Source organism: Protopterus annectens, chromosome 10.part0 (genome assembly GCF_019279795.1).
Source record: "Protopterus annectens isolate FY-2018-M chromosome 10.part0, PAN1.0, whole genome shotgun sequence".
Classification (NCBI taxonomy): Eukaryota; Metazoa; Chordata; order Ceratodontiformes; family Protopteridae; genus Protopterus; species Protopterus annectens.
The window spans coordinates 287,282,086-287,309,310 of record NC_056744.1 but is presented as its reverse complement, the minus strand read 5'-3'; the positions used below and the strand labels follow the sequence as shown (position 1 = coordinate 287,309,310).

The 27,225-nt window shown below is 39.4% G+C and overlaps 1 protein-coding gene across 1 annotated transcript in view; it reads left to right on the top strand.

Moving 5' to 3' along the window:
* Nucleotides 1-27,225, top strand: part of LOC122814129 (polycystin-1-like) — a 1,441,736-nt gene that overhangs the window by 1,379,644 nt on the left and 34,867 nt on the right. Inside the window, 1 exon segment of the mRNA XM_044086744.1 lies at nt 13,390-13,704. Coding sequence (XP_043942679.1) covers nt 13,390-13,704 — 315 coding nt within the window.

The following is a 27,225-nucleotide window of genomic DNA, read 5'->3' as shown; positions in this document are numbered from 1 at the left end:
GGGGTGAATTTACAGTTACCTGTCCAATCATCTATTTATTTTTTTTATTTTTATTTTATTTTACATTTGTTGACCGGGCTAGTCTAACTGGATATATGTCCATTTTCAGTAGAGGCCCGGGGAGAAAAGCTCCACATAAAACATACATCACATTAATAATTCAGTTTAAAGACATAAAAGTTCAATTAGCAATACTAGTCATAAAAAATAATAATATGTGCTTCAAAGTAGAAAAGCGTATGTGATATAAGACAGTAGAACAATTTTTTTTTTTTTTTTGAATTCCCCAACGGTCAATCACTGTGGGAAGGAAGTATTTAGAAGGATGAAGAGATTCTAGAACAAAGTTATAAGTAAGGAGCAGCAGGAGAGACTAGTTTAAGAGAACAGAGATAGGAGAAATATGGTTAAGAGGTAGATACAGAGAGTTATTGGGGAGAAGACAGTTATGTTTATCTAAGGAAGAATAAGTCTGACATAGAGGTAGGAAGTGGACTATATGAGAAAACTGAGTAGAAGTGGAAAAGCAAAGGAAGAAATTGATGATAAAGGTAATCTAGCTTGCATTTGAAGAGGGTCAATGAGGTGTTCTCTTTGACATGAATTGTGAGTCTGTTCCAAAGGTATGGTAACATCTGGGAGACAAATCTATCCCTCCAGTAGTTTTTATTAATGTCACATACCAGTTTAAGGTCTGTAAAGCAAGTAACCCATGTACCATTTGACTTGTGGATATGCAGCATTCCCAATAAAACAGGGTCAGAGATTGCCTTATATACAAGGCAGAGAGTGCCTCTGAGTAGTCTGTGTGAAACAGAATAAAGTGACAGTGATTTCAGATGATCCACATAGGACAGATGCTGAAGACCTTGAATTTTCCTTGTGGGGAACCTTTGTGCTCTCTCCAGTTGTTGCAGGTGCTTGGAAAGGTACATACCAAAAGGAGCATTGTACTCAATTATTGCCCTGATGAGGGAAGAGTACAAGGAGGTTATAACTTCTTTTTTTCCTTGAGGCAATGCCCTTACTTATGAAATGAGCAATACAGAATGCCCTTCTTACCACTGTGGAGACGGGTCTATATTATAACAGCGAACACTTAAAATAGTGAACGCTGTATAATCGACCCAAAAAAAAATGAAAACACAAAATTCCGATCAAACAGAACAGTGATTTTTTTTCCCATGGAAAAAAATTGCTGATCCGAAAAAAAAACAAACACAAAATAAAATGGGGGGCTGTGCCCCCCACACCCCCCTACTTAAATATACCAACCCTGAGATTGCACCATAGTGGAGGAAATGGCAAAGTCCCAAAAATGGCCCAGTGAATTTTTTTTCCCCTGGAAAAAAAATCGCTGCTCCATGTCTTTGGGATTTTGCCGTTTCAACATTTAGCTGTCAATTAAACAGCATTTCAGTATATTAAGCGTTCACTTACTTTATAGGGAACCTGTGGAGACATGGTAATCAAAGGTAAGATTGCTGTCAACCTGTGTACCCAGGTCTCTCACCACTGAGTGCGTACTTATGGTATTGCTACTGATGTGGTAGATAGCAAGAATATTACTCTTACTGAAAGGGATGATAACATATTTTTTGCACTGAGTTTAAGGCCATGCCTTCGGCACCAGTCATTTGTTTGTATAAGACACTCTTGTAGGATGTTAACATCATTTGGAGATTCAATGACCTCTCCCAATTTGCGTCATCAGCAAACTTTATCAGCCACAGACTTTTAATTTTTGCTTGTACTTCAGAGAAATAGATTCCAAACAGTAGAGGTCACAGGACTGATCCTTGTGGAACACCACTGGTTACAGGTCTGCTGCTGAAGGTAAATTCCCCTATTTTGATTGTATATGTTCTATCAGTGAGCTAGTTAACAAACCATCTAATGATATAAGGGCTGATACCTAGCTGCGTGAGTTTGTCAATGATGCCTGAGTGGGGGATAGTGTCAAAAGCCTTGGCTGAGTATGCACAGATATCCCCTTGTCCAGGGCCTTGGTGACTGTCTCAAAGAAGTGCACCAGGTTTAACAGGCATGATCTCTCTTTGACAAATCCAAACTGAGTAGGGTCAAGTGTTTGGAGATTACCTATATCTTTGTTGATGAGATCCATGATGATTCTCTCCATGGCCTTGCAGATAAGGCTAGTCAGGGTAATAGGTCTATAGTTCCCGGGGTCAGTGGAAACACCACCTTTGTGCAAGGGAATAACAGTGGCCATTTTCCATTCAGCTGAGAAGAAGCCAGCACTTAGACTATGATTGAAAAGAGTACCCAATGGTGTTGCTAATTCTTGTTGGAGCACATGAAGGATGCAGCCTGGGATGTTATCAGGTCCCAGAGATGCTGTATTTTGGCCTTAGAGAGGGCATTTATGACTTGCTCTTTAGATATACAAGGTAATGGATAGGTGGTAGGGATGTCATGGGGAACGTGTGGCAGAAACAGGGGAGTGAAGTTTTCACAGAACCTTTCGGCCAACTGGTTAGCTATGTCCACAGGCTCAGTACATGTGGTACTACTGACTTCTCAGTACATATGGTATCATTAACTACCAATTTGGCTCAAATTTGGCCCTTTCATTTTAGGTTACGGATGTAACTAAAGAATTCCTTATGGCTGTTCTTAGTTGAGGAAGCTAATTTGGCTTAGTCATTTGATTTGGAGGACTTCACAAGAAGTCTTATTTGCTTGTTTAAGCTGAGGAGGCAGTGTTTCCAGTTTAGGGCTCATTCTCCCTTACTCTTAGACAGCAATTTCTTCCTTTTATTGTAAAGTCTGTTAATGGCAGTTGTCCACCAGGCAGGTTTGCTCTTCCTTGAGGAGCTTGTTTTGGTCCTATCAGGTACGGCCATGTCAATGCAGTTATGCAAGTGTTTATATAAAGCATTGGTGTAAAACTCTGCATAGTTGCTAGTTCCATCAGAGGGGGAGATGCAGTTAAGGTATTTAGACCATCCTGTAAGAGGTTATAATCTGATAATCTGCTCTGGAGAAGTTTTTTAGTTTAGTTGCTGCTGGGGTGGGGTGGGGGGGGCAGATGTGATAGTTACTTTGAATGAGACTGATTTGTAGTCAGATCTCACCATGGAAGACCTCACAGGGAGGTGCTACACTGGTTTCCCATATTGGTAAGCACCAGATCCAGGATGTTGGCACACCTTGTGGGGGTGTCAACCAGCTGGTCCAGGGCATTGAAGTTAAAGTCAAGGAACCTTTGGGCAAGTGAGTTTGAGCATGAATAATTTACCCTATCAATGGATGGTAAAGTCCACCAAAACCATGGTGTTAAGATGTATCTTGACAGACTCAAGTAGATCCAAATAGGTAGAGTGGGTGTTAGATTTCAACTAAGTTTAACACCTGTGGTTAGATCAAAAGCAGTAGACATTCAAGCAGCAGATACCTTCAAAAGAGAAAAGCCAAGTAATTTTCACAAATCACCTTTTCAGAGTAACCCTAAGAGTACTTATAAGCTAAATTTGCTAACTAAAAGGCTAATAACCAATAGAACACAATTTACAGATGAGCAAAAGCCTCTAACTAAGAATTTACAGACGTTTGTGAACTCAAAAAAAATATCAGTAACTGAAATATTCTGTTTCAGATGTGGAAAAACTGGGGTGCATTATTAAAAACTCTTCCATTAGGAATGTGCATAACGCAAATGTGATTTATAACCAACATGATGATAATGTGAATGTGCCAGTGGGATGCAATAAAGAAACTGCTTGAATAGTGAAATGAGCATATTGTCTCTGTGTCACTACCAAGCTAGCCAACTGAAAGACACTATTGGACAGAAAGGAAGGAATTGTAGAGACATATAGATTCTGAGAGCATAGTTATACTTGTTAAGTAACATTATGTCTGTAGAAAAAACAAATGGCAAAAGGAAAGTGGAAGTAAATTGTGATCATGGATACAGAAAGGAGTTTCCTATTACACATAGAAATTCAGACTTTCTTGATTAAAGTGCAACTTCCTGTAGCTTTAGTATCCATTCTAGTGCATACTTTAATTTCAAGGTTCTGTGAAAACTGTGGGGGGGGGGGGGTACACTTACTCTATGGTCAGACTATATCCCTAACAAAAATGCAGGGGAGTAACAGAAGCCTGACTTTTTGTCAAGAATACACAATCCTAAATATACCCATAGTAAAAAGAGGTAGGGGTATTAGTATCCTGGCCCACTTTTTAAAATGCATGGCCCTAATAGAAAGGAATGGATATAGATATTTCAAAGGAAACTAAAATCTGGCTTTGACTACTCATGATACAATAATCCGTGTGCTATTAGAAACCTGTTACTTAGTCTTGTCAGAAAGCCCCAGTGGTTAAGTTAGTGAAAGAAGACAGTGCAGAAAGTGAATGGAAAGAATTCCTAGTGCATGCTATGGAATCTTGTCAGAAGAAGCCATTCGTCAAAATAATGAAAATGTCTACATGGAGACAGACAGAAAGACCAGTAGTAACAAACTCACAAAGACAAGAAAGGAAACCTGAATAGAATCACAAGTTTCTCCTCAATAAAGTCAAAGCAGAGGACTAGTCAGAAACAGGACTCCCAACAGCAGGTATTTAAAGAGTCAGAAGTTACTGAGCTGAAAGTAAAGGGCTTGCAAACATCAAAATCAGGGGAAAGTCACTGGAATTAGTTGTTTTATGTAGGATAAGAAATAAGGGAAGAAGTATTTATATTTATATACCTTCTACTTCATGTCAGTGTACTTACCAAAGTGTTACCGATTTCCAAGATTTGCGCGCGCACACACACACACACACACACACACACACACACACACACACACACACACACACAGATAAATACATAAATACAACAGGAGTGGAATGCTCAATGCCTCTTATTTTAAAATAGCTGTTACACCCATTCAGTAAAAAATGTCTTCAAACTTGTAAGAAGCAATAAGAATAACAAAGAAGCACAGGAGCATGGTACTTTAAGCACACTCAGGGAAAATAAATAGAAGACAGTGCAGAAAGTGAATGGAAAGAATTCCTAGTGCATGCTGTGGAATCTTGTCAGAAGAAGCCATCCATCAAAATAATGAAAATGTCTGCATGGAGACAGACAGAAAGACCAGTAGTAACAAACTCACAAAGACAAGAAAGGAAACCTGAATAGAATCACAAGTTTCTATTCAATAAAGTCAAAGCAGAGGACTAGTCAGAAACAGGACTCCCAACAGCAGGTATTTAAAGAGTCATAGGTTTATAGGTTCATAGGTTCATACTAGGTTATCTGCCCTGGGGCAATTATAAGCCTAGCCCGATTCTGTATGGCTTACACCACCCCTTGATTTGAGTATACTGTGCCCTTTTTAAGGTTTAGTTTACTGTGCCTCTGTCTAATAGTGTCACAGGAGTAATCCCTGGGACAAACCTACGATCCCCCATCCACCTATCGAGATTCTTCTTGAAGAGATTCAGTGAGGTGCTCTGCCTCACATGAACTGGAATTCTATTTCAGAGCGAAGGGAGCCTCTGGGTTATGAACCTGTCCCTCCAGCAAGTTCTATTTATTTCTGTGCTGAGGTTCAAGTCCCTCGAGCGTGTGGCTCTAAGGGATTTAGATTTACTGAGGTGGAGCACGTCCATTAATTCTGGATTTGACATAGCTTTGTATGTCAGGCATAGATCGCCTCAAGTAGGCGGTATGCAACTGAGTAGAGCTGGAGTTTTTTTAACCGAGCAGCATATGGCATCTGTTTGAGACCCTTGATCCTCTTGGTGAGATACTTTTGGCGTCTTTCTAATTGCTGCAGGTGTCGGGTAAGGTACATCCCAAAAGGGGCATTGTATTCTATGATGGGCCTGATGAGGGATGAATAAAGGGGCACGATTACCTCTCTTGATCTAGATGTGAAACCCTTTGTGATGAGGTGGGCTATGTAGAAGGTCTTTCTAACCACTTTGGCAATGTGGTTTTCAAAGGACAGATTGCTATCAACTTGGGTCCCCAGGTCCCTAATAACTTTCTCTGTACTTAATGGGTTTCCGCCTATGTGGTAATTTGTGGGCACATTGTTTTTGACAAAGGGTATGACTACACATTTTTTGGCATTTAACTTTAAACCATGGTGCTGGCATCAGTTATCTGTCTCTGTGAGACCTTTTTGAAGGATGTTTGTGTCAGCTGGAGAGTTGATTATGGCGCCCAGTTTTGCAGTCGTCTGTGAACTTGGTGAGCCATAGTCCTCCCACGTTTGCCTGTACCTCGGAAAAGTATATACCGAACAAGAGTGGTCCCAGGACAGAACCCTGTGGGATGCCACTTGTGACCGGTTTTGAGTCTGACATGGCTCCAGCAACTCTCACTCTGTGGGTTCTGTCTTTGAGCCAGTTTGCGACCCATCTTGTGACATAGGGGTTTATATTTAAGCTGGATAGCTTATCTATGATGCCCGAGTGGGGTATTGTGTCAAATGCCTTTGCAAGGTCCAGGCTTTGGTGACTGTTTCGAAGAAGTCAACCAGGTTCAAAAGGCAGGATCTGCCCTTGACAAAGCCAAACTGGGTAGGATCTAGTGTCTGTAGGTCCCCAATGTCTTTGTTTATGAGCTCCATGATGATCCTGTCCATAGTCTTGCAGACTAAGCTAGTCAGGCTTATGGGGCAATAGTTTCCAGGGTCCGTAGAGGCTCCACCTTTGTGGAGTGGGACCACTGTTGCTGTACGCCATTCTGTGGGCACATATCCTGTAGTGAGGCTGAGATTGTATAGCTGTTTTATTTGAGGGATTAGTTCCTCTTGGAGTTCATGTAGGACGCAACCTGGGATGCCATCTGGTCCCATGGAAGCAGTGTTTTTTGCTTTGGAGAGGGCAGCCTTCACCTGAGCATCAGAGATGTTTGGGAGGCAGCCTTCTGCTGGAATAGATACTTGCTCTTTTGGGGGGGAGGGGGTGGAGAAGTTTGCACTGAACCTGTCTGCCAGGATATTGGCGATGTCTGTGGGTTCAGTGTATTTTTTGTCGTTTAGAATCAACTCAGAACAAGTCTGGGAGTTGCATCCGCGGTTCCTAACATAACTGAAAAAAGCCTTATGATTGTCTTTGGTGTCCTGTGCAATTTTTCTCTCGAAGCTGGCCTTGGCGGATTTTATGAGGGATCATAATTTTTTGGTAGTACTGATCAGAGATGCCTTCTCTATTAGGGATTTTGCTCTATCATGTAGTAGCTTCCTCCTTCTGTTGTACAGTTTATTTATGGCAGGGGTCCACCAGACTGGACGCCTGCCTTTGGATGATTGGGTCTTGGTTTTGTTTGGAATAGCATGATCCATGCATTCCTGGAGATATCCATAGAATGCGTTTATATAGGATTCTGCAGTTTGGGCCATAGTTTCCACTGGCCCTGGGGCCTTGAAGGATTCCACTTCGGTTTTGAGAAGTGAGAAGTTCGCTTTTGAGAAGTTTTTCACTGTGGTTTTCTGGGCTGGGGGTGGGGTCGGGATGTGGATATCCAGTGAAATTAATTTATGGTCTGAATTTACCAATGAGGGATATACTTCTGGTGTAGAGCATAGAGTCCCCATGTTGGTAATGATCAGGTGTAGTATGTTGTCCCCTCTTGTGGGAGTGGTGACTAGTTGTTCCATAGCATTTGAGTTTATAATTTCCAGGAACCTTTGGGCTAAGGTGCTGGGGCTTGAGCAGTGCTCACAGTCAATGTTTGGGTAGTTGAAGTCGCCCAATATAATGGTGTTCGGAGAGATCTTCATGTTCTCCAATGTTTTCAGGAAAGCCGAGTGGGATTCCTGACTTTGAGAGGGTGGTCTGTAGGATGCTATAAACTGAAAAGCAGTCTTGCCCACTGTTAGTTGCACATGGATGGTCTCCGATAAGCAAACTCAGTCAGAAGTTACTGAGGTGAAAGTAAAGGGCTTGCAAACATCAAAATCAGGAGAAAGTCACTGACATTAGTTGTTTTATGTAGGATAAGAAATAAGGGAAGAAGTATTTATATTTATATACCTTCTACTTCATGTCAGTGTACTTACCAAAGTGTTACTGATTTCCAAGATTTACACACACACACACACACACACACACACACACACACACACACACACACACACACACACACACACACACACACACACACACACACAGATAAATATAACAGGAGTGGAATGCTCAATGCCTCTTATTTTAAAAAAGCTGTTACACCTTTATTCAGTAAAAAATGTCTTCAAACTTGTAAGAAGTAATAAGAATAACAAAGAAGCACAGGAGCACGGCACTTTAAGCACACTCAGGGAAAATAAATACACAATAAAAGTAGGAGCAGATGACCAGACGGGCCAATCCCATTCCCTTATTTTTTGCTGAACAATGATTTGCTGTACAGGGTGAATAAAGAGAAAGAACTACTAGAATAACCTGCTAGTGTTGGAACCTTTTGAAATGCTTGTGATAAAACTGACACATAGACATATTCTGTGAAGACAGTTTGGAAAGGACAAAACCAAATCTATAATTTTAGCAAGGCTGTACTGGCATGGTGTAATAGAAAACATTGCAAACTTCTGTGCAGCCTACTCAGCATGCCAAAAGATGGCACCACATTCTGTATTCAGACGTTCACAGATACATATATGCCCAATTACTGAAGTCTTACTTGAGTGCTTAGCCATGGATCTTGAGATGAACTGTAAATTAGTAGAAATCATATTGAACAAAAGTTTGCTGGTTTTGTTTCCTGTGTAAAGAAATTCCAGGTTTTATTTTCACCATTGTAAATAGATTACACCTGGACCTAAGAGAGTATCTCCAATGACTGATGTATACTATAATCCATACAAATGTGCATGCATAGAAATAAAATTAAAGTAAAAAAAGTCCTGAATGTGAACAACCAGCCTTGACACAAAGACTGAGGGCAGACACTGATCAGGAGGTGCAGTTCTGATAGAGAAGCTACATGTACGTATATCTACTTAATACCATCAGGTTCTCCGAATATGTGTGTGGTTTAGCTGTCAACTCCCAAAAGCAAACCAGCAGCACAAGCAGATGAGTGCTCATGGCTGGCTTAATGATTCAGACATTTTATTCTGACACTGGCTGTCAGTCTAAGCCTAAAGCACTGAGTTGTATCTATTGTTTTCTGACACTTCGGTATCTGTAACTCAAACATAATAGCTGATGAGTCTGAAGGCAACTACTACTGTTTAATTTCATTTTTATGTATGAGGTAAATGAAAAATAGAAAGCATTTGCTTTTCTTTGCAACACAAAATTTATATACAAGAAAAGTAGCTGATCTTCTTTAGTAAACACAATACATCTTTAAGGCAGTCTTCCCATGGATTCAGGTGCAGTTCTATGTAATGCCCCTTTTCAGAGAGGATTTCGCAAATTAGATGGTTAGTAATAGTTCACACAAAATCCAGTATGAAGTAATCAGTTTTAGTCTTTAATAAAATTCCTCCTGCGGATTTTGTACAATTTTGAGTGGCCCAGAAAGATCAGTTGATAAGTCTTTTCTTTTTAGCAGAACTTTCTGCTGACAGGACAGTCAAAAGTTGGCTCTTGGAAATGGCAGGAGCAAACTGTAGTAGTAGCAGTGTACATTCACCCAAGCCATAGATCCATTCCAATGGCTTCTCTTCTTAGCCAGTTAACACCAGGAGTTACTACTGAATGTCATCCTGCAGTCCATTGCTTAGTTCCATTCTCTCAGACTCCATTGGTCTAGTTCCTGATTTTGAACAAATCATTTAACCAGACATGTCACCTAAGAAAGATGTTGTAATGACTGGCAGATTAACAAATAAAAAAAACAAAATGTATTCATTAGTTGACTATAGCACATTTTGCAATATTGCCATGTAACTCTCAGAGCATATTAGAAATACCATAATTACCTATTCACTGATCTAGTGAGTCTACTTAAAGGGGTAATTTTGATCTGTGATGGATGCTTGTGCTGGGTTGCTTGGAGACTACACTTTTGTTACATGTATTGAAGGAAGTATTTTACGAGTTCACACATACAGTTTTTTTATTTTATTTTTTTATTTATTTAACATTTGACCGGGAAAGTCCGACTAGGTTCCACAGAGCCTGTTTTCAGCAGAGGCCCGGGGGAGAAATGCTCCAGACGCACGTCTTTAGAATGTAGGAGGAGACCGGAGTACCTGGAGGAAACCCATGCAAATGCAGGGAGAACATGCAAACTTCACACAGAAGGCACCCCAGCTGAGAATCGAACTGGAGAACCTCTTGCTGTGAGGTGACAACATTAACCACTGCACCACTGCATCACCCAGTTCTTCAATGTAATAAGCAATATCAGCAACATCCTAACTAAAGCATGTTTTGTTTGTGTATTATGCGGTATCATGGGTTTTCTGATGTGATACTCGTAAGGGATGCCATTTCATAGGTGTGTACTTTCATTCACTAAGTGAAATGCAATACCTGTACTATTGTTTAACTTAGCCTACAATGCAGTGATAGGAAAGATGATCCCAATAACATCCAGCAGAAAATAATAGAGCTTATTCAGTTGATGAACATTATGTGCAGCACTTCTGAATTATTTGCCTTTGTACTGTCCGTTATTGTTAGATTTAACTACATCAGTTATCCACTTTCTTGAATGCAGATTTTAACACATAAATTATGCTTGCATATGTTGTGTTTGTCAGTTTGTTTTTTCATGCAACTTTGAGTAATGTATGAGAAACTTTGCTTCTTTGAACTGCGACAAATCTTTTCCCACTCTCCTCCAAGCGTGTTCTTTACTGGCTATGCTGTCATCTCTTCCTTTCACTTATTGTGGTATACACTGAGACAGCATGGCCAAGCACTAACTGCCTCCATCTGAAGACATGCAAGACCACTACAATGTAAGTTTTGCTCTTTCTTTGCACTTCACTATTCCAGGATATAAATCAGTTAATATTTTCTGAATCATTTGCCTTTTCACTTTATTGGGAACTACTGTTTTTTCAGCTTCGAACATTAAATGTTGGGCACAGCTTACTTCATCCTTGAAAGGAAAAGTAGAACTGAATTATTTTATTTGCTCATGATTTTTGTTCAGGCTATCACTTCAATGGATCAAAAGTTTGGAACAGAAAGCTCTAAAATGTATCACAGTGCATCAAGAATCCCTTGGCTCCTGGAGGCCCTCCGGATCCTCCGCTTATTTCTGTTAATTCCTTCAGGATATTACAGTACATTATTAGCCACACCTACTGTGAAATAATATATTTGTCCACACTGTTCCTCACTTTAGATGTCTAAAAATCTGGCAACCATAACAGCATGTGTGGTGCATCACACTGAGCTTCTCAGATCTTCTGTTCAATCTGTTTCATTTCCACTTGAGCAAATGGATACCAACTTTTTAAATAAAATCAGAATTCAATTAGACAATTAAGAATTAAATATGTAGTTACATAACCTGTGATTTGCACTTAAGAAACATACACACTTGGCAATTTGTCTTACTAAATTATTTTAGAATGATGTAATTTAAGGAGATGATTTTCAATTTTCAACAGTCTTGTCTTCTAGCTATGTGCATGTGGTTATGTGATTTAACCCATTTTTTGCTACCGTGATATATCTGTGTGTGTGTGTGTGTGTGTGTGTGTGTGTGTATGTTGTCAAACCAGATTGTCAACAATTGCTTGAGACTGTAGTAATAACAGGGTTGGGAAATGTGCCCTTTCCCCATTATTGTGCTATCTCAGAGGGGGTTTATTTAATTAGCAGGGAGTATGAGAGGCTGTTCCTAGGTAGTGTACCAAAGCATGCACAGTTTGACAACAATATTTTATTTTCAATTGAGTTGTAGTTGGTATAAGTTACAGATGAATTTGTCAATACATGTAAAAGAAGGAACAGCATAGTCAGGCACCTTAAAGAAGGAAATGTTATGGAGATGCATCTCATGTTATTGTTTGAAACCATCAGCTACTGCATACTACATCACAGGTAATGAAAGTATGTATTCCAGTAAATTTAAAAAATTATATACAGTTTCAGGATTGTGGTGACAGAGTTCCTAAAAGATACTGATTTGGAGATCCAGCAGAGAAGGAGGGACTAAGGAATCTCATTGGGTGGAAGAATAAACAGAGATAACTCATGTCCCATGAAACAGGCCTCTAATCATTACTATGATCTTGGCTGGTTAGCTGAATTGGTCCTTCAATGTCCTTTAGTGCTTCCAGTCAGGCTGTAGCAGATTTACTGTATTTACTATCTGCCTGTTTCTCTCTCTGGCTGTACATTCCTACCCACATTTGCCCTATCTATTTCATTAACTTGGATCACTGAGTAAGGGCTTTAAGTTTTTTTTCTTTAGCAATATGAAAAAAATAGACAGTCTTGCTTATAATAACTATAAAAAAGTCATTGAACTAAAAGACCAAGTCAGTGATGCAAGATAGCTAGTCCTGAAAAAGTCCATTACCAGAAATAGAAAGTTGGATTGGATTCGTTATTTTGTTTTCCTAAAATTAATGAAGATATGTAGAGTTGCAGACTTGATATAGCCAAAACAATATCGAAACAGCCTCAAAAAGGAAGCATTCAGAAAAGGAAGAAGAAGAAACATTAATAAGGATTATATGAAATGTACAGCAGTTAATGTCTTTCACATAATATTTCCCAGTAAGGTTGCAGAATATGAAGGTTTACATAATTCCAGTGCACTGCTGTGCACACAGAATACTTAGGGGTTCCATAGCCAATTTTGGTAATCAACATGTTGAATGGAAAACAAATGAAAAGAAGTAAAAACTCAAAAGTCTGGCTTAGAGGTTACACAACTATGAAAAAAGGATTTGATATTTTTTTGAGGGTGCAACCTCAGAGTTAGAATAATTAAGTAGTGGAGTTGTGGGGGCACAGGCATCCATTAAGGATAGTGTAAGGAGGGTACTGACTGCACCACTGACTGCACGACTCAAAATTGTGATTTTTTTTTTGAGATTGCAAATGGTTAATGATGTGCAATAAACAAAGCCGTGACAAATTCCAGTTGATAAATATGGGTGCACATGTTATTCAAACATGCTATATATCTGCTTTAAATGCAAATGAAGGAAAATATGCAAAGTAGATGCACCATTCATAATTCTTCAAAATAATCACTTGCTGTGGTAAATGTTCATGTACAGAGCTAACCAGTAAAGATGTCTGAGGATATACTGAAAGAAGAGTGATAAAAAAATATTCATTCAGGTGGTGTTTTGCAGACAGGATGCACATAACCAATGCAGAATGTAATTATCATTCTGATATCAAAAATATTAATAAATAAATAAAATAAAACAGTACAGATACTTAATGTATTACATTGGCATTATATTCATCTCCATTCTGTCTTCTTAGGTGTTTTCTTCATCTGTACAAGACTTCAGCACCATACCGCTCACATTCTACTGGCTGATCTCTTTACTGTGTGGGGCAGCAAATCTTCAAGAGGTTACACAACAGAACCCAGTGCTTGGTCCAGTTTATTTCCTCAGTTACATTATATGTCTGTCATGGATTGGCAGGAGCCTCATTTACGCAGTCGTGGTTCAAAGTTACAGGGATGTCCAGGCTGAGATGTACCGCCCAGCCATTGAACCTCAGGACTATGAGATGATCGAGTTCTTTGTGAAAAGATTCAAGCTTTGGCTAGGTCTCAGCAAGGCAAAAGAGGTAAAACCTTACAATTCACAGGACACCATGACACATCTAGTATTTCTTCTAAGCAAATATATTTGGCTTTATTTGCATGTGATTATCAGTTTCCACTCATATCAAAACTAACAATACTGTTACCACCTACTAGATACTCTTATTACAGTGATTCAGTTTTGAAAAATTTATTTTTTCTTTGTTTCCTTTTTTGTGATTGCATTAACAACATCATTTTTGTTTTACATTTTTATTTCCTTGACTTTGACTACATGCTTATCAAAATAAATGCATACAAGAATGTTACTCAAGTAGAGTCAACAAAATATAGCATAACACATTTTTCACAAAAGACATAGGTTCATAGGTAGGTACTAAGCTATTGGCCCTGGGGCCTATATAGGCCTAGCCAAAAAAGTTCCCTGGCTTTCGCCACCCAAGAAAGTTATTTTCCTGCACCCCTGTCTAGCAGAGCCACAGAAGTGATCCCCAGAGTGAATTTCCTATTTCCCATCCAATTGTCGAGATTTTTTTTCACACATAAACATGTTGATAAACTATATTAATATCTTATAGACAAAGAGCAACTTTGAGCTGATTAAGAGTTATGTTTTAAAGGAATTATTTTGATCATAATACTCATATACTGTAATTCACTTTTTGCTGCATGTTCTTGTATATAATACATAATCTCAAATTATATATATTATAAATTCATTGTCTAAAATGTTGTGCTCTGTACCTGGATTGTGGCTGAAAAGAGTCCCAGAACCAGCCCAACTACTTGGTTACCAAACACAATAAATAAATTCACAGAAGGAACTTTCAGCAAGTATTAAAATTAAAAATAATTTGCGAAAAGCCACTTTCAGTAAACTTCAAGCTATTTTTTAATGTGGGGAATGAACCCATATTTGCATATATATACCCACTTCATGTTTGCTGAAAAGTGGAGTAAAATGCAAAATCTGTTGGCATAAATAGTGGTTTTCAGTAAGTTTACTTTGTACCATTGGCACTAGCTGAAAGTGTGTTTAAAAAGCTGACAAGCTCCCATTTTTTCTAAAGTAGGCTTTTGTCAAACATACTTGAAAACTCCATTAAAATGGAAGCAGACTACACTCTATCAAAGTTTACAGTTTACAGTTTACAGATTTAATAAGTGGAATGCCTTTTAACCCATAGTAGATATATTACCTGAAACATACCATATAGCTAGATTACTAATATTGTATTGTATCATATTGGAAGTGCTGTACTCTTGAGTGGGCTGTCCTTTGGATGGGAAGTTAAACTGAGGACCCATCTGCTTGAGTTGGTGGTAGTGCAGTTTGATGTGAAAGATTCAACAGCATTTATTGGAAAGAGTATGGGTCTTTTATTTCACAAAACAAAAAAAACATTGCTTACATATTTATATATATATATATATATATATATATATATATATATATATATATATATATATATATACACACCCACACACACACAAATTTCTATTTTTTTAACTATTTTGTAACTTTAAAGTAAGTACACTTCTAATAGAGAGGAGAGTAAAAAAATGATAAAATTGCCTTTAAAACACACTTATTTCACAACAATGCAATGGTTGAAATTCGGGCAACACTTGAAAGTACATAAACCATTTTACTGGTAGAGCTAAATATCATCGACTGGAAATAAATCTGACAAGAGTATCACTGTGGTGATCACATTTAGGTTTGTCACTTTCTTTTAGCAGTACAAGAGAGACTGCTTTCAATTATGACAAACAGGATCAGATGAAATAGATGCCCATTGCTTCCTCCTCAACCCCCAAAAATCTGTGAGACAGAAATAAAGCCTGTTAGCTTCATGAACAGACCTGAGTTGACCTTTCTAAGCTTCAAAAATTCATAGACCAATGAATAAGACACAGTTTAACCACTATGTGATTAAATCAATATATCTTTACTCCCTTAAAGATCTTTTGTGGAACACTCAAAGGCCAAGATGGAGACTTAACCACAGACTAAGAAAAAATATAGATACTTCACCCAGATTTGATGTAGAAATTTTAAAAAATTATTAGCCCCACAAAAATACCCTAACATGCCTTTCAATATATATATATATATATATATATATATATATATATATATATATATATATATATATATATATACTTTTCAATATACATATGCAGCCAAATATTGAAGCAGCTATGGCAGAATGTTCACAGTCTCAAGCTAAGCCAAGTTATAAATCCACAGAATGTTCACAGTCTCAAACCAGGTCAAGTTATAAATCCACACATCTTATTTCCAGATAAAAATCCCTTTATTGCAAGTAAGTTACAACAGGTAAGCACTTTCACAAACTTCTGTTTGCTTCATCAGACCATAAACAAGCAGACTCAGCCCCCTCCCCTTTTTATACTCATGCAAATAGTCAAATTTCAAATGAACAAATCACAGTCAATCCTATACTCAAAGTGCCTCCCCACTATTAAAGCACTCAATAAAATATGCATCCAAGATGCATATAAAATAAGCATAAAATAACATAGAATCAAAATAAAATAAAGTAGAGCTAACATCATAGAATTCAGTGATGTCAATTTATTTCATGTGTTCATTTTAGCAGTCTTCTATTTTTTCAACTTGGAAACAATGGAAAGATGGTCATTCAAACCCTGTCCTACATGTGCCTTATTATCCAGTCAAGCTCTCTCTCTATCTTCTGTTCTTGAAATTATGTCACCCATCCTGACATCCTCTTTAACTATTTCTAGTACATTAAACTGAAAATGATGTTCAACTCCACAAGATAAAATATGTTTTGGCAACAGCACTATAAGTTCTTTTTTCAAACAGTACATATAGTCCCTGATGCGCTCTCTTAGCCTTCTGTTGGTTTTACCCACATAGGATGCTCTGCAGAGAGAGCACTGAGCTAAATACACTAAATTCATGCTGTTACTATCAGCCTCTATGTTAAAGAGAAACTTCCTTCCTGTATCAGGATGTACAAATTCTACACCTTCAAAAATGTATTGGCAAAAATTACATTTCATACATTCATTTCAAATATATACTTTCAACACACAATTTTATAAAATTTTGTTATATTTTATGCATATATATAATTTTATATGTATGTATTTTCTATATATGATTCACAAGCATTGATTACACTAAGGTATGAGCTGTATGCAATTGTTTGATACTTGCTTCTTTAAGAACAAGGTAATTACGGTATTGGTTAATTGAAACATTGTTTTATTATTATGTATAAAAGCAAGGGGACAGTTTGATTCCATTCACTCTGATGATGCCATGTTTTGATGGTGAAAGCGCTTAGTGTGTGGATTAAAATGTTTCAGAATAGTTGGTTTGGTCGTGGTGTTTTTATTTTACAAGTTCAATATTCATTGGGTATTTTTTTATGTTACTTTCGTTGTGTCTCAAGCATATAGGATTTCCGAATCGGCTTAAAGTGCTGTTTTTTTTTTATAAAGTTGAAATTTTATATTCAATTTTATATTACTTTTTCAAATTTTTTGGTACTAACGTTTTATGTGTATTGAATAGTTTTTCATTAAAAATGGAAGCAGCGGTGGCCGAATTGACTGCTTCTGTCAAGCAGTTAACGGCATTGCTGACTGGTACTAACATTTTACATAATTCGCATGTGACGTTAACTGATTCGCAAGCTGAGTTGTTCACCTTGTATTCACCGCCAGCCCTCGAGGCGGTGAACAACTCTGTTAGGGATGGCGAACGAAATATTAATAAAGTCGGAGGTGGTCATCCAAAAGGAAGGGATATACAACAATGGCTAAACCTACCAGAAGTGGACTTCTTGGCCCCGAATGAGGAGGGAAGAATTACCTTGTCCTTGAAGAAGCAAACTGAATGGTTTGAGGGAGTGTATCGAAAATACAGAGGCCTACAACTCGACAATGCATTTCTTAATAAATCCATGGCACTGAAGCAGGTGCCGAAGGGACTCAGGATATGGAAATCACCGAATGGGATTGATGTTGGTTCACAGGCGTACAAGGAGTTAGTGGACTTGTTCAACAAATCTGGTTTACAAATGATGGACATCATAGTTAAAAATAATCAAAGTAAGTTGTTGGCACTTGAAAAGAGGTTGTCTCTTTAAATGAAAAAATTGTGAACGATTTACTTTTTTCACAGTATATTGAGAACTATCAGTCTGTTTTGTCTAATTTGGAACAATATGTTGAGAAAAGTATCAAAATTAAGGTTAGAAAACTATCAAGAGATATGTACGATTATAAAAGTAATGTGGCCTCTCCCCCGGGCAATAACAGCAAACAGAGGGAAGATAGGGTTAACAACAGTGAGAATATTAATGCAGTTGTACATAATGAATATAATGAAACGATAGCGGACAATGATGTAGGTCAGAATGATTTTTTAGATCGGTCTCCACAATTAAGGAGGTCGGAACATTTACAAAACAGGAGGGATGGTGTGGAACGGAACTATTACCATTCTGGGCGGCAACACGAACAATTACCACAAACGATGAACAGATATTCAATGAGGAGACATTGGACCAACAACAATTACAACAGGAAGAAATATTAGATGTAAATGAGACTTTTGGAACACCTATATTTAGTTACAATAGTGTGTTGAATAACAATGATGAAAGTTTGTCAGACAGTATCAATGACTCTTTATGAACACAAGTGAATGCATTACCTATGGTTAAAATATATATAAAAAATCAGGGTTTAATGTATATAACTACAGTGCCATTGATATAAATGAATACCATCATGATGTCTTGAGTAAAGGTTTTTCTTTTGTACCTGAACATAAAATCAATGTTGTGAAAACATATTCTAATATAAGATTGTATGCTAGACAGTTAAATTTGGTGATATTTTTTAAGGATTCCACTGAGACAAATAATATTCCAGCAAATGATATGGTAACAAGTGGTTGTAGCAGAAAGAGTACTTTTATTCCACCATATAATAATGAAGTAGCGACATTTGAGAAAATGTGTATTGGAGGGTTGATTAATAATATAAAAACAAATCAAAAGGTCTATTATGATGACAACCTAGATAGAAGTGAAATAGAAGCTTTAATACAACTGGCAACTAATAGAGGGTTATGAGTCATGAAACCAGATAAAGGTGGGGGGGCTGTCATTATGTCAAAACTTGATTACATAGGGAAAATGATGGACATTTTGGACGACACCACCACTTATCTGAGAGTTTCAGTAAACGAGGTAAACATAGCTTACCATAGGATTGATTTGTTTTTATTAGATGCATTATATCAAAGAGTAATTAACGGAGATGATTACAACTACTTGAAATTTGATTACCCAGTTACTCCAGTTGTGTTTGGAATCCCAAAACACATAAAGATTTATATAATCCACCGTTTAGAGCTATAGTTTCATCAAGGGGTTATAAAACGGAACCATTGGCAGCCTATGTGGACACGAAAACACAGCAGGTTGTAAAAGGGGCTCAACACATCTTAAAAGATTCCTGGCATTGTCTGCAAAGGTTCAATAACTTCCAAAGTATAGATACTGAATGGTGTTTTTTAACTGTGGATGTGATAAATCTGTTCACAGTTATACCCCATGAGGAAGGTATAGATTATTTTACTGAAAGTTTGGTTCAAAGTAAATGTCTGAGTAATGACACTGTGAATTTTGGTGTGTCCTATATGGAAACAATACTCAAGAATAATTATTTGACGTTTGAAGGTGAGACTTTCCACTAAATTTCAGGTGTGGCAATGGGGGCAAAGTGTGCCCCCAGTTTTGCAAATTTAGTTTTACTTCATTGGGAGGAACAATGTGTCTTGAATTCTATATATAAAGACAAAATATTATTATATAATCAGTTCCTAGATGACGTCCTGATTTTGTGGAAAGGTAATGAACAAGAAGCAAAAAAGTTTGTAGAATATTTAAATACAACAACTACCTTTCTTAAATTTACTAGTAAATGGAGTGACAAACAAATAGATTTCTTGGACATAACTCTTGTAAAGAGTTTAGATGGTATAACAAGCAAAATATATAGGAAAGAAACACACAGTAATTCACTATTGCATTACAGTAGTTGTCACCCCTTGCATCAGCGTAGGGGTATTGTAAAGGGGCAGATGGTAAGGTTGTCCAGAATTATAAATGACAACAAAATTTTGGAAGAAGAACTATACACCGTGATTGGGATGTTTTTGGAAAGAGGCTATCCTCTTAAATTGTTAACTAAAATACGTAAGGAAGTTTTAAATAAAATAAATACTTTATTTCCTCCCATTTTAGGGGCAAAGAGCACTAATAATACAATGATATCTAAACAACAAGATTCATCTAACTTTAGAGCTTTAGTATTAATTTACAATAGCCAGGTAAAAGATATCGAGGATGTTGTTCGTACAGCATGGAACATTTGTTTCAGTGGTGAACTTAAAAATCTTCTTGGTACTTTCCCTAGAATAGTATATTCAAGGGGAAGGAATATAAAAGAAGTTTTGGAACAGCACAATACCAAAAACATTATTTAAAAAATGAGTAGATGTGGTACTTGTAGGATGTGTAGGTACATCAATAATGGCCCTTATGTTAGTGTACAAGGTTATAATAGAACTATTTCCTGTCCAGGTAGAGTTAATTGTAATACAACAAAGGTGGTTTATTTGGCCACGTGTACCAACTGTAGTGCTTACTATGTAGGTAAGACTATTAGGATAATAAAAGACAGGATAGGTGAGCACCTTAGGGCTATCAAGAGTCATGATATACACAATGCCTTATATGTACACAGTACAAAGTGTATTAATTTTAGGAGATTTGTATTTTTTGTCATAGATAGGGTGCTGTTCAGTGAAAGAGAAGGAGATGAAAAATGAAAGGTGGAACTTTTGGAATACAAATGGCAGATTTTGTTAAATGCCTTTATGTCACCTGATTTAAATGAACACATCTCCTTAAAACCAATATTGAAGCAAAAGGCAAATGTTATATAGATAGGTAAAAAATATATACTTCCAGCACACAATTTTATAAAATTTTGTTATATGATATGCATATATATAATTTTATATGTATGTATTTTCTATATATGATTCACAAGCACTGATTACACTAAGGTATGAGCTGTATGTAATTGTTTGATACATGCTTCTTTAAGAACAAGGTAATTATGGTATTGGTTAATTGGAACATTGTTTTATTATTATGTATAAAAGCAAGGGGACAGTTTGATTCCATTCACTCTGATGATGCCATGTTTTGATGGTGAAAGCGCTTACTGTGTGGATTAAAATGTTCCGGAATACTTGGTTTGGTCGTGGTGTTTTTATTTTACATTTCATACATTTCCTAGTTCCTCCGACTGGGTTTTGTACCTTCATACCTATACTACTTCTAGGGTAGCATAACCTCCTTTTAAGAGATCTACTGTTCTTATAAACTAAAAAGGCCTCTATCGACCTGTAAGATATGCCAATATCTCAACTATGATATTTTCAACTGTTAGTAGTACAGAGGTGCCAAACATCTGTCACAGTGCATGAAAATACTGGAGAGGGTGAGTGATAAATGAATACCCATAATGTTAGAAACTAAGATGGGGGAATGACCATTTGGATTCCACTCAGGATACAGTACAACTCCCCCAGATATTTTCAGTAAGGCAGGTACTGGAGAGGAAGCTGGAGATGAGGAAAGAGCCCAACAGTGCATTCTTATACTTGGAGAAAGCATACGTCAATGTTCCAGGAAAGCTGGTTTGGACAGTATTTTGATGATTCAGATTCCTGGAAGCTTTGCTAGAATTAGTGCAGTCTCTGTAAAAGGATACAATGAAAGTAATATGAACAGTGTTCAGTCTCACAGAGTGGTTCCCAGTGGGAGTGGGTGTGCATCAGCTCTGACCCCACTCCTGATGATAAGGGACTAGAATACAAAACTGAAAGCAAATGAAATGAATCAGAGTAAGGTTTCATGACAGCAAATGTGGGAAATAAGAAGTCAAGGGAATGAGTTAGAGGGTTAAACAGTGGAAGAGGTTAACAGTTTCAAGTTTTTTGGAGATGTTGTTGAATAGAAGGGAAATCTGAATGTGGAGGTCAAAGCTAGAATATGAAGTGCTGCAGCCGAGTTGCACAAACTGGAATGGGGAATACATGAAAGAATAACGCCAAAGAAGCAGAAAAGTAAGGTACACAAAACAGTGGTGCAATCAGTACTATTATATGGCACAGAAACCTAAGCAGTGAATGTAGAACAGCTGAGAAGGTTGGATCTGATGGTGGTGAAGTGTCTTATGTGGATGGCAGGATGATGGATATGTGGACACATGAGAAGAAAGAGGGAAACCAGAAACCAAAGTAGCCCCAGTTGCAGAGAATGTCATTTAGAACAAATTAAGGTGGTTCAATTACATGTGCTGGAAAACAGAAGAAAATTTAGTAAAGAGACTTGGGACAAGCAGGAAGACTAGAAGAACAGGTAAGGATGTCCAGTCAAGAAATATATTCCATGTGAGAAGGCCTGCAGAGGCAGGAGTGATGATGATGTGTCTGTCCACATGAAATATTTCTTTTCTTTTCTTTTAGTACTGTTTTGTATATGAAATCAGATCTTTTTAAATTAAAATAGTTTTCATTTGTTCATTTTACAAAGATTGTGATTCACATCTTATTTTTCTACAGATGTATATCTTAGCATTGGTAAAGTACTGCTATTGGCTATTTTTTAACAGAGATAGAGAGGCTGTGTGTCAAACAGCTATCATAACACAATGTTGGTTGGTGTGTTAAAAGAGTAATTAGCAAACAAGGTCTTGATATTATATTTAATAGTCTGATTGTGAATGTAGGTAAAGAGCACTGTAACTGGGGAGGTATCAGGAGCCTCTCCTGTAAAATAATGTGAGTATATATCTAAGACAGTTTGATTATGTCTCAGTTACAGCTGGTAAATTGTCACTAGAAGGTATGGGACTCAGACTGCAGTAACTGAAATCCTGGGGAGTCAGTGATTATAATACTGTTCTGAAGTGGACAGTGTACAGATTATTGCAATGTGGAAACTGCAGGTCATAATCCAAATAGTGTGGATTTGATACAAGCTCTTAAGGCCAGTCTCCCTCTTGTGTCCATATTTGGGTGGCAGTGGTGCAGAGTTAGGTTCTGTAGATCATTTCCTTGTCATAATGTTAATAGTGCAGGGATCAAGGCTCATACATCTGCTGTCTGTCACCTCTCTCACCATTTTATTGCTTGGACATTAGACATTTGACAATACTTGTCTATTAAAAAAACTTCCTCTATCCAAATACATCACACCACATACACTTCATAGCTCATTTCTGAGGCTAGGATGTCCTGCTCTTACCAAGCCATACATTCACATTTTACCCTGTCTCTGTCTCTCTTTTGCTCTCTTTGAAAATGAATTGTTCATTATAGTTCTAAACATGCAAAGAGTACTTCACTTAAGGAACATCAAACATCAGGGATTACTGATATTAAGCTAACAGCCAATGCGTGCACTGTAAGGAAAATCATGGAGCGGACAGTTTACACACAGCAGTTTGAATGCTCTCCTTTCCTCTGCAACAATTAGAAGTTATGTACTCACCATAACGTTCCATCTGAGTAGGTGTATTCATTTGTCTGCAACCTGTGGGTTATGGATCCGATATCGGATCCGAACCGGCATAGTTTTCCAGCTATGGATCCAAGCTCTCAGCTCCTCCAGATAATGCCCCTGTCCTCCCCTCCTCATGACCTCAGATCGAGTTTGCCAAACAAACAATACCCTCAAAGGACAAGGAGGGAAATGCGGAAAAAACAGGAAGGGGGGAGGAGGGGGCGGGATGAAAGACAATGAATACACCCCAATACAGATGTGAAGCATGTGAGTGAGTACATAACTACTCAAAGGTAGGTCATCTTGTCACCGCAAGGGAGAGTCCTCATCAATCTTTGTCCTCAGCTACCTGGATCATGTAAGGATATTCCGAAGATGCTCTACCCTAGACGGATCCAACACCCCTAGATGCAATAGTGAGATGAAAATTAGTGAGAAATAAAATGTAGCGAGATGCAAGGATATGGCTGCTGCACAATCTAGATCTCGAATGTTGAATGCCTGAACCTCCGCAAGGTACCTTTCCTGACGCTTTGATAAGCCAACACCCTCTAAATCCAGCCACAGAGAACTGAAATTAAGCCAATAAAATTGAATTTAATGGAAAACTTGAGCTGAGAAAATTGCCCATGGAGCAGCTGCCCAAAAGTGAGGACAAAAGCTTAGCGTCGTGAACATCTAGCTAGTGAAATGGTATTGAATCCCTTTGTTTTGTGCTATGAATGTGACAGGAGGTTAATATCACTGATGTTTGTCGGTAGTTATTTGAGGGGAACCAGGAGGTTAATGGATTGATTGATGTTTGCTTCAGGCGATTTTGGGTAAGAGGTTTAGCTGATAGTTTAAAGCCTGAAACCCTGGCTGTCCGATAAAGCTACTAAAGGGCTGTCTTGTAAGACAATTTGAGATCCAGAAACCTTCAGTTGTAAAAGTGAGCTAAAATTAGGCTGTGACCAAAGCAGAAGGTCCCAGATCCACTGTAGAGGACCCTCGAAGGGACAAAAGGCACCCCTGGAGGAGCTTTGTACAATAGAGAAGGAAGGAGAGGATTAGACTTGGGGGAAAAGATAGTGAAGAATTGCCAGCTGATTGTTGACTTCTATTGGATAATGTGATATTATTAAAGAGAGAGGTTGTGAAATAGTGAGAAATTGCCGCCAGGTTGAAAGAGGGAGAGAAATGAGCGCTTCACACCACACAAAGAGAGGGGAGGATTGCTTGCAAACCTTTAGTGGCTGAACCGTAAGCATTTGCCGAAGCCTTTTACTCGTGAAGAGCCACCGAGCCGCCACCAAAAAGCCTTCTACTGGAGCAGCGAATACAGTTTCAGGTCAATAGCTCTACCCGTGAAGAAATACCGGGTGATCTTCAAGGAGTCCAGAACTGGAGGAGCTCACCAGAGACAGGTTAGGCAGTCCAGGAATGGGATCTAGAATCAAATGAGATTCACCGATTATCTGAAACTGGGATCTGCAATCCAAGGAGAGAACTTGCAGCAGACCTTTCAAGGTGAGTAGTACCTAAAGGGCAGAGAGAAGAAATGGAAGAATCAGTAAAATGGAAACCGGAGCAGAGCGAAAAACATGAAGGGGTGGTTGAGCGAGAAGAGGGATGGTATGAAGGGTGGGAGGCCTTCGTGAAAATGCACCCAGAGCTTGACTTTGGGGCACTACTGGAGGGGGGGTATTAGAGAAGAAAAGGTCTGCCAGGGATGTTTTGAGGACCCGAATGTGCGCGGCTATGAGAAAGCGATTGGTGGAGCGTCGTTTGGTCAGAATGATGCGACTGACTTGTCCGCTGGGATGTTGGACCGACCAGTTTGTTGATGTACCCAGGAAGCAGACATATTGGAATGTTGAATCGCAGAACTCATAAGGCCTCTCGACAAAGGAAGTGCTAGCAACGCGGCATATTACTCATCAGAACATTGACATGAGGGTAAGACCTGGAAGAACACGGGGTTGATGTCGTCAGGCAAAGAAGTGCTCTCAGCCGAGGAACGAGGCAGTAAGGTGGTCAAATGCAGCCCAGAGGGGAGTAGCACAAGGCGTGCTCCCTGTGAGATCCCCTTCCGATCCACAGTGAAGAGTGGGTCCGCCAGTCAGTGGTTGGGGGCTGGGATGAGGCAGGCATGGGGGTCAAATAAGAGAGAGACACTAGATGGAGTCAGGAGCAGCAAGTACATCACGAAGGACCTGCCACCCAACTCCTACAGAAATATGAATGTGGAGAATGGCGTGCACCTGGTTGCAGGAATAGAACCTGTCCGGAGTGAGGAACAGAAACTCCTTAGGCCTATTCAGAGCCCTCCGCAGTAACTCGGCTGGGCCTGAGGTTGTAATGAGAATGGATTTATTGTGGAGTCCAGAAATGGACCGATGGAGAAAGGAGCCCGGCACGAGAAAGTAGATGCCTTTGTTGAAACTCTAGCTCCAGATAAGAGCTGAAAGACCTTGTGTCCTGGGAAGCCCCATGCCGCCACTTACCAAGTGGGCCAAGGAATGGAGAAAAGGGAGCTAGAAGGTGAAAGGAGTTTGTGCAGTAGAGGTGTGCCTCTCAGCCGAAGAGGAGAAACCTCTGCTGAGTTCTACCGAGAGGAGATGTGGCCTGTACGGTGCTGTAAGAGATCCATCGAGCCCATGAGGGCCTTCTCCCACCCCCACCCGAGGACTGTGGTCCGACTAAAATTTTAGAATGCCGGAGGTTCCTCCTAGGCTGGTCTATTGGTGGGTACTGGCTCCTGAGAAGCGGAGATCTGATTTGGTCGCATCATCCGCTGGACCCCTCCCAGCTGCCTAGAGAATAATTTCAAAGTGCCTTTTGATCGCCCTGAGAAGGGACGAGGACTTTGGAATTCGAAGGATGATTTTGGGACTATCCCCGATAGTTCAAGAGAACCCAGCGTCCGATGTTATCTGGTCTCGCTGATCGCTTAAAACGCCTCCGCATCAGCTCTCCAGAGCTTTCTGTCGGGCAGAACCTGATGCTGTGCCTCGGGTCAGTTTGTGAGGCCTTTGACTGATGGCCGGCCTCCCTTTGGCCCGGTCTCCTGCCCTGATTTCGACTATCGGTTGGAATGTTGCTGGATTGCTGCGATTTCCCCCTGGATAAAATTCTTCTATATCCCTCAGGCTGATGTAGGGCCTTCCCCGGTAGGGTGAGCTGATTCCCGCCGCCGAGCCCGCCCCCTGAACCAACGCTCGCGAACGCCAAACAGAGGCACCGGGCCGCTCAGAAGGGTCCCTGCTGGCGAAGGGCAACAAGGAGCTGAGCCAGGCCTGATGCCCAGCACTGCTCCCACCCCTGACACTGGAAAGTCCTCACTTCGGCTGGGACTGGGCTGTCCGAAGTGACAGAGCCTGATTCTTCCCGGCCCTTGTGGTCTCTAAGCCCTTCTCTCCTCCTCCGAATAATCAGGGAGCAAGGACTTAAGCGGATTCCCAGAACCGAATAACATAGTTAAAGAAGTAACTTGCTCATCAGAGCGCTCCTAAGCAATCCGCTTCCCAAGTCAAAGGAATCCCGAGACCTTGCTCGGGTGGCGGTGGAGCACCTGCCTCCTGGAGCCAAGTTCCCTTGTGGCCGCCAGTCCTGTGGTACCGTAGCATGGGAGTTGCGCAATGGGTCCTGTCAGAAGAGCGGAAGCATTTGTGGTCAGTCTTGGAGTGTGCATCATTGTGTCCGTCCCTTCCACGCCCCAGGCAAATGCCACCAGGGGGTCGGCAGGTGCACATTGCAAGAGGTAACCATCCAATTTTAATCTGGTGGTAGTTTGCGAACTTCTGGGGTCCAGTTGGGGGGTACCCCCCCCCATCACGGGAGCATTTCCATGATGTCTCAAATGGATCTCCTGGGGTGACTGGCCTCTTCCTCCTCCAGGTCCCGTGT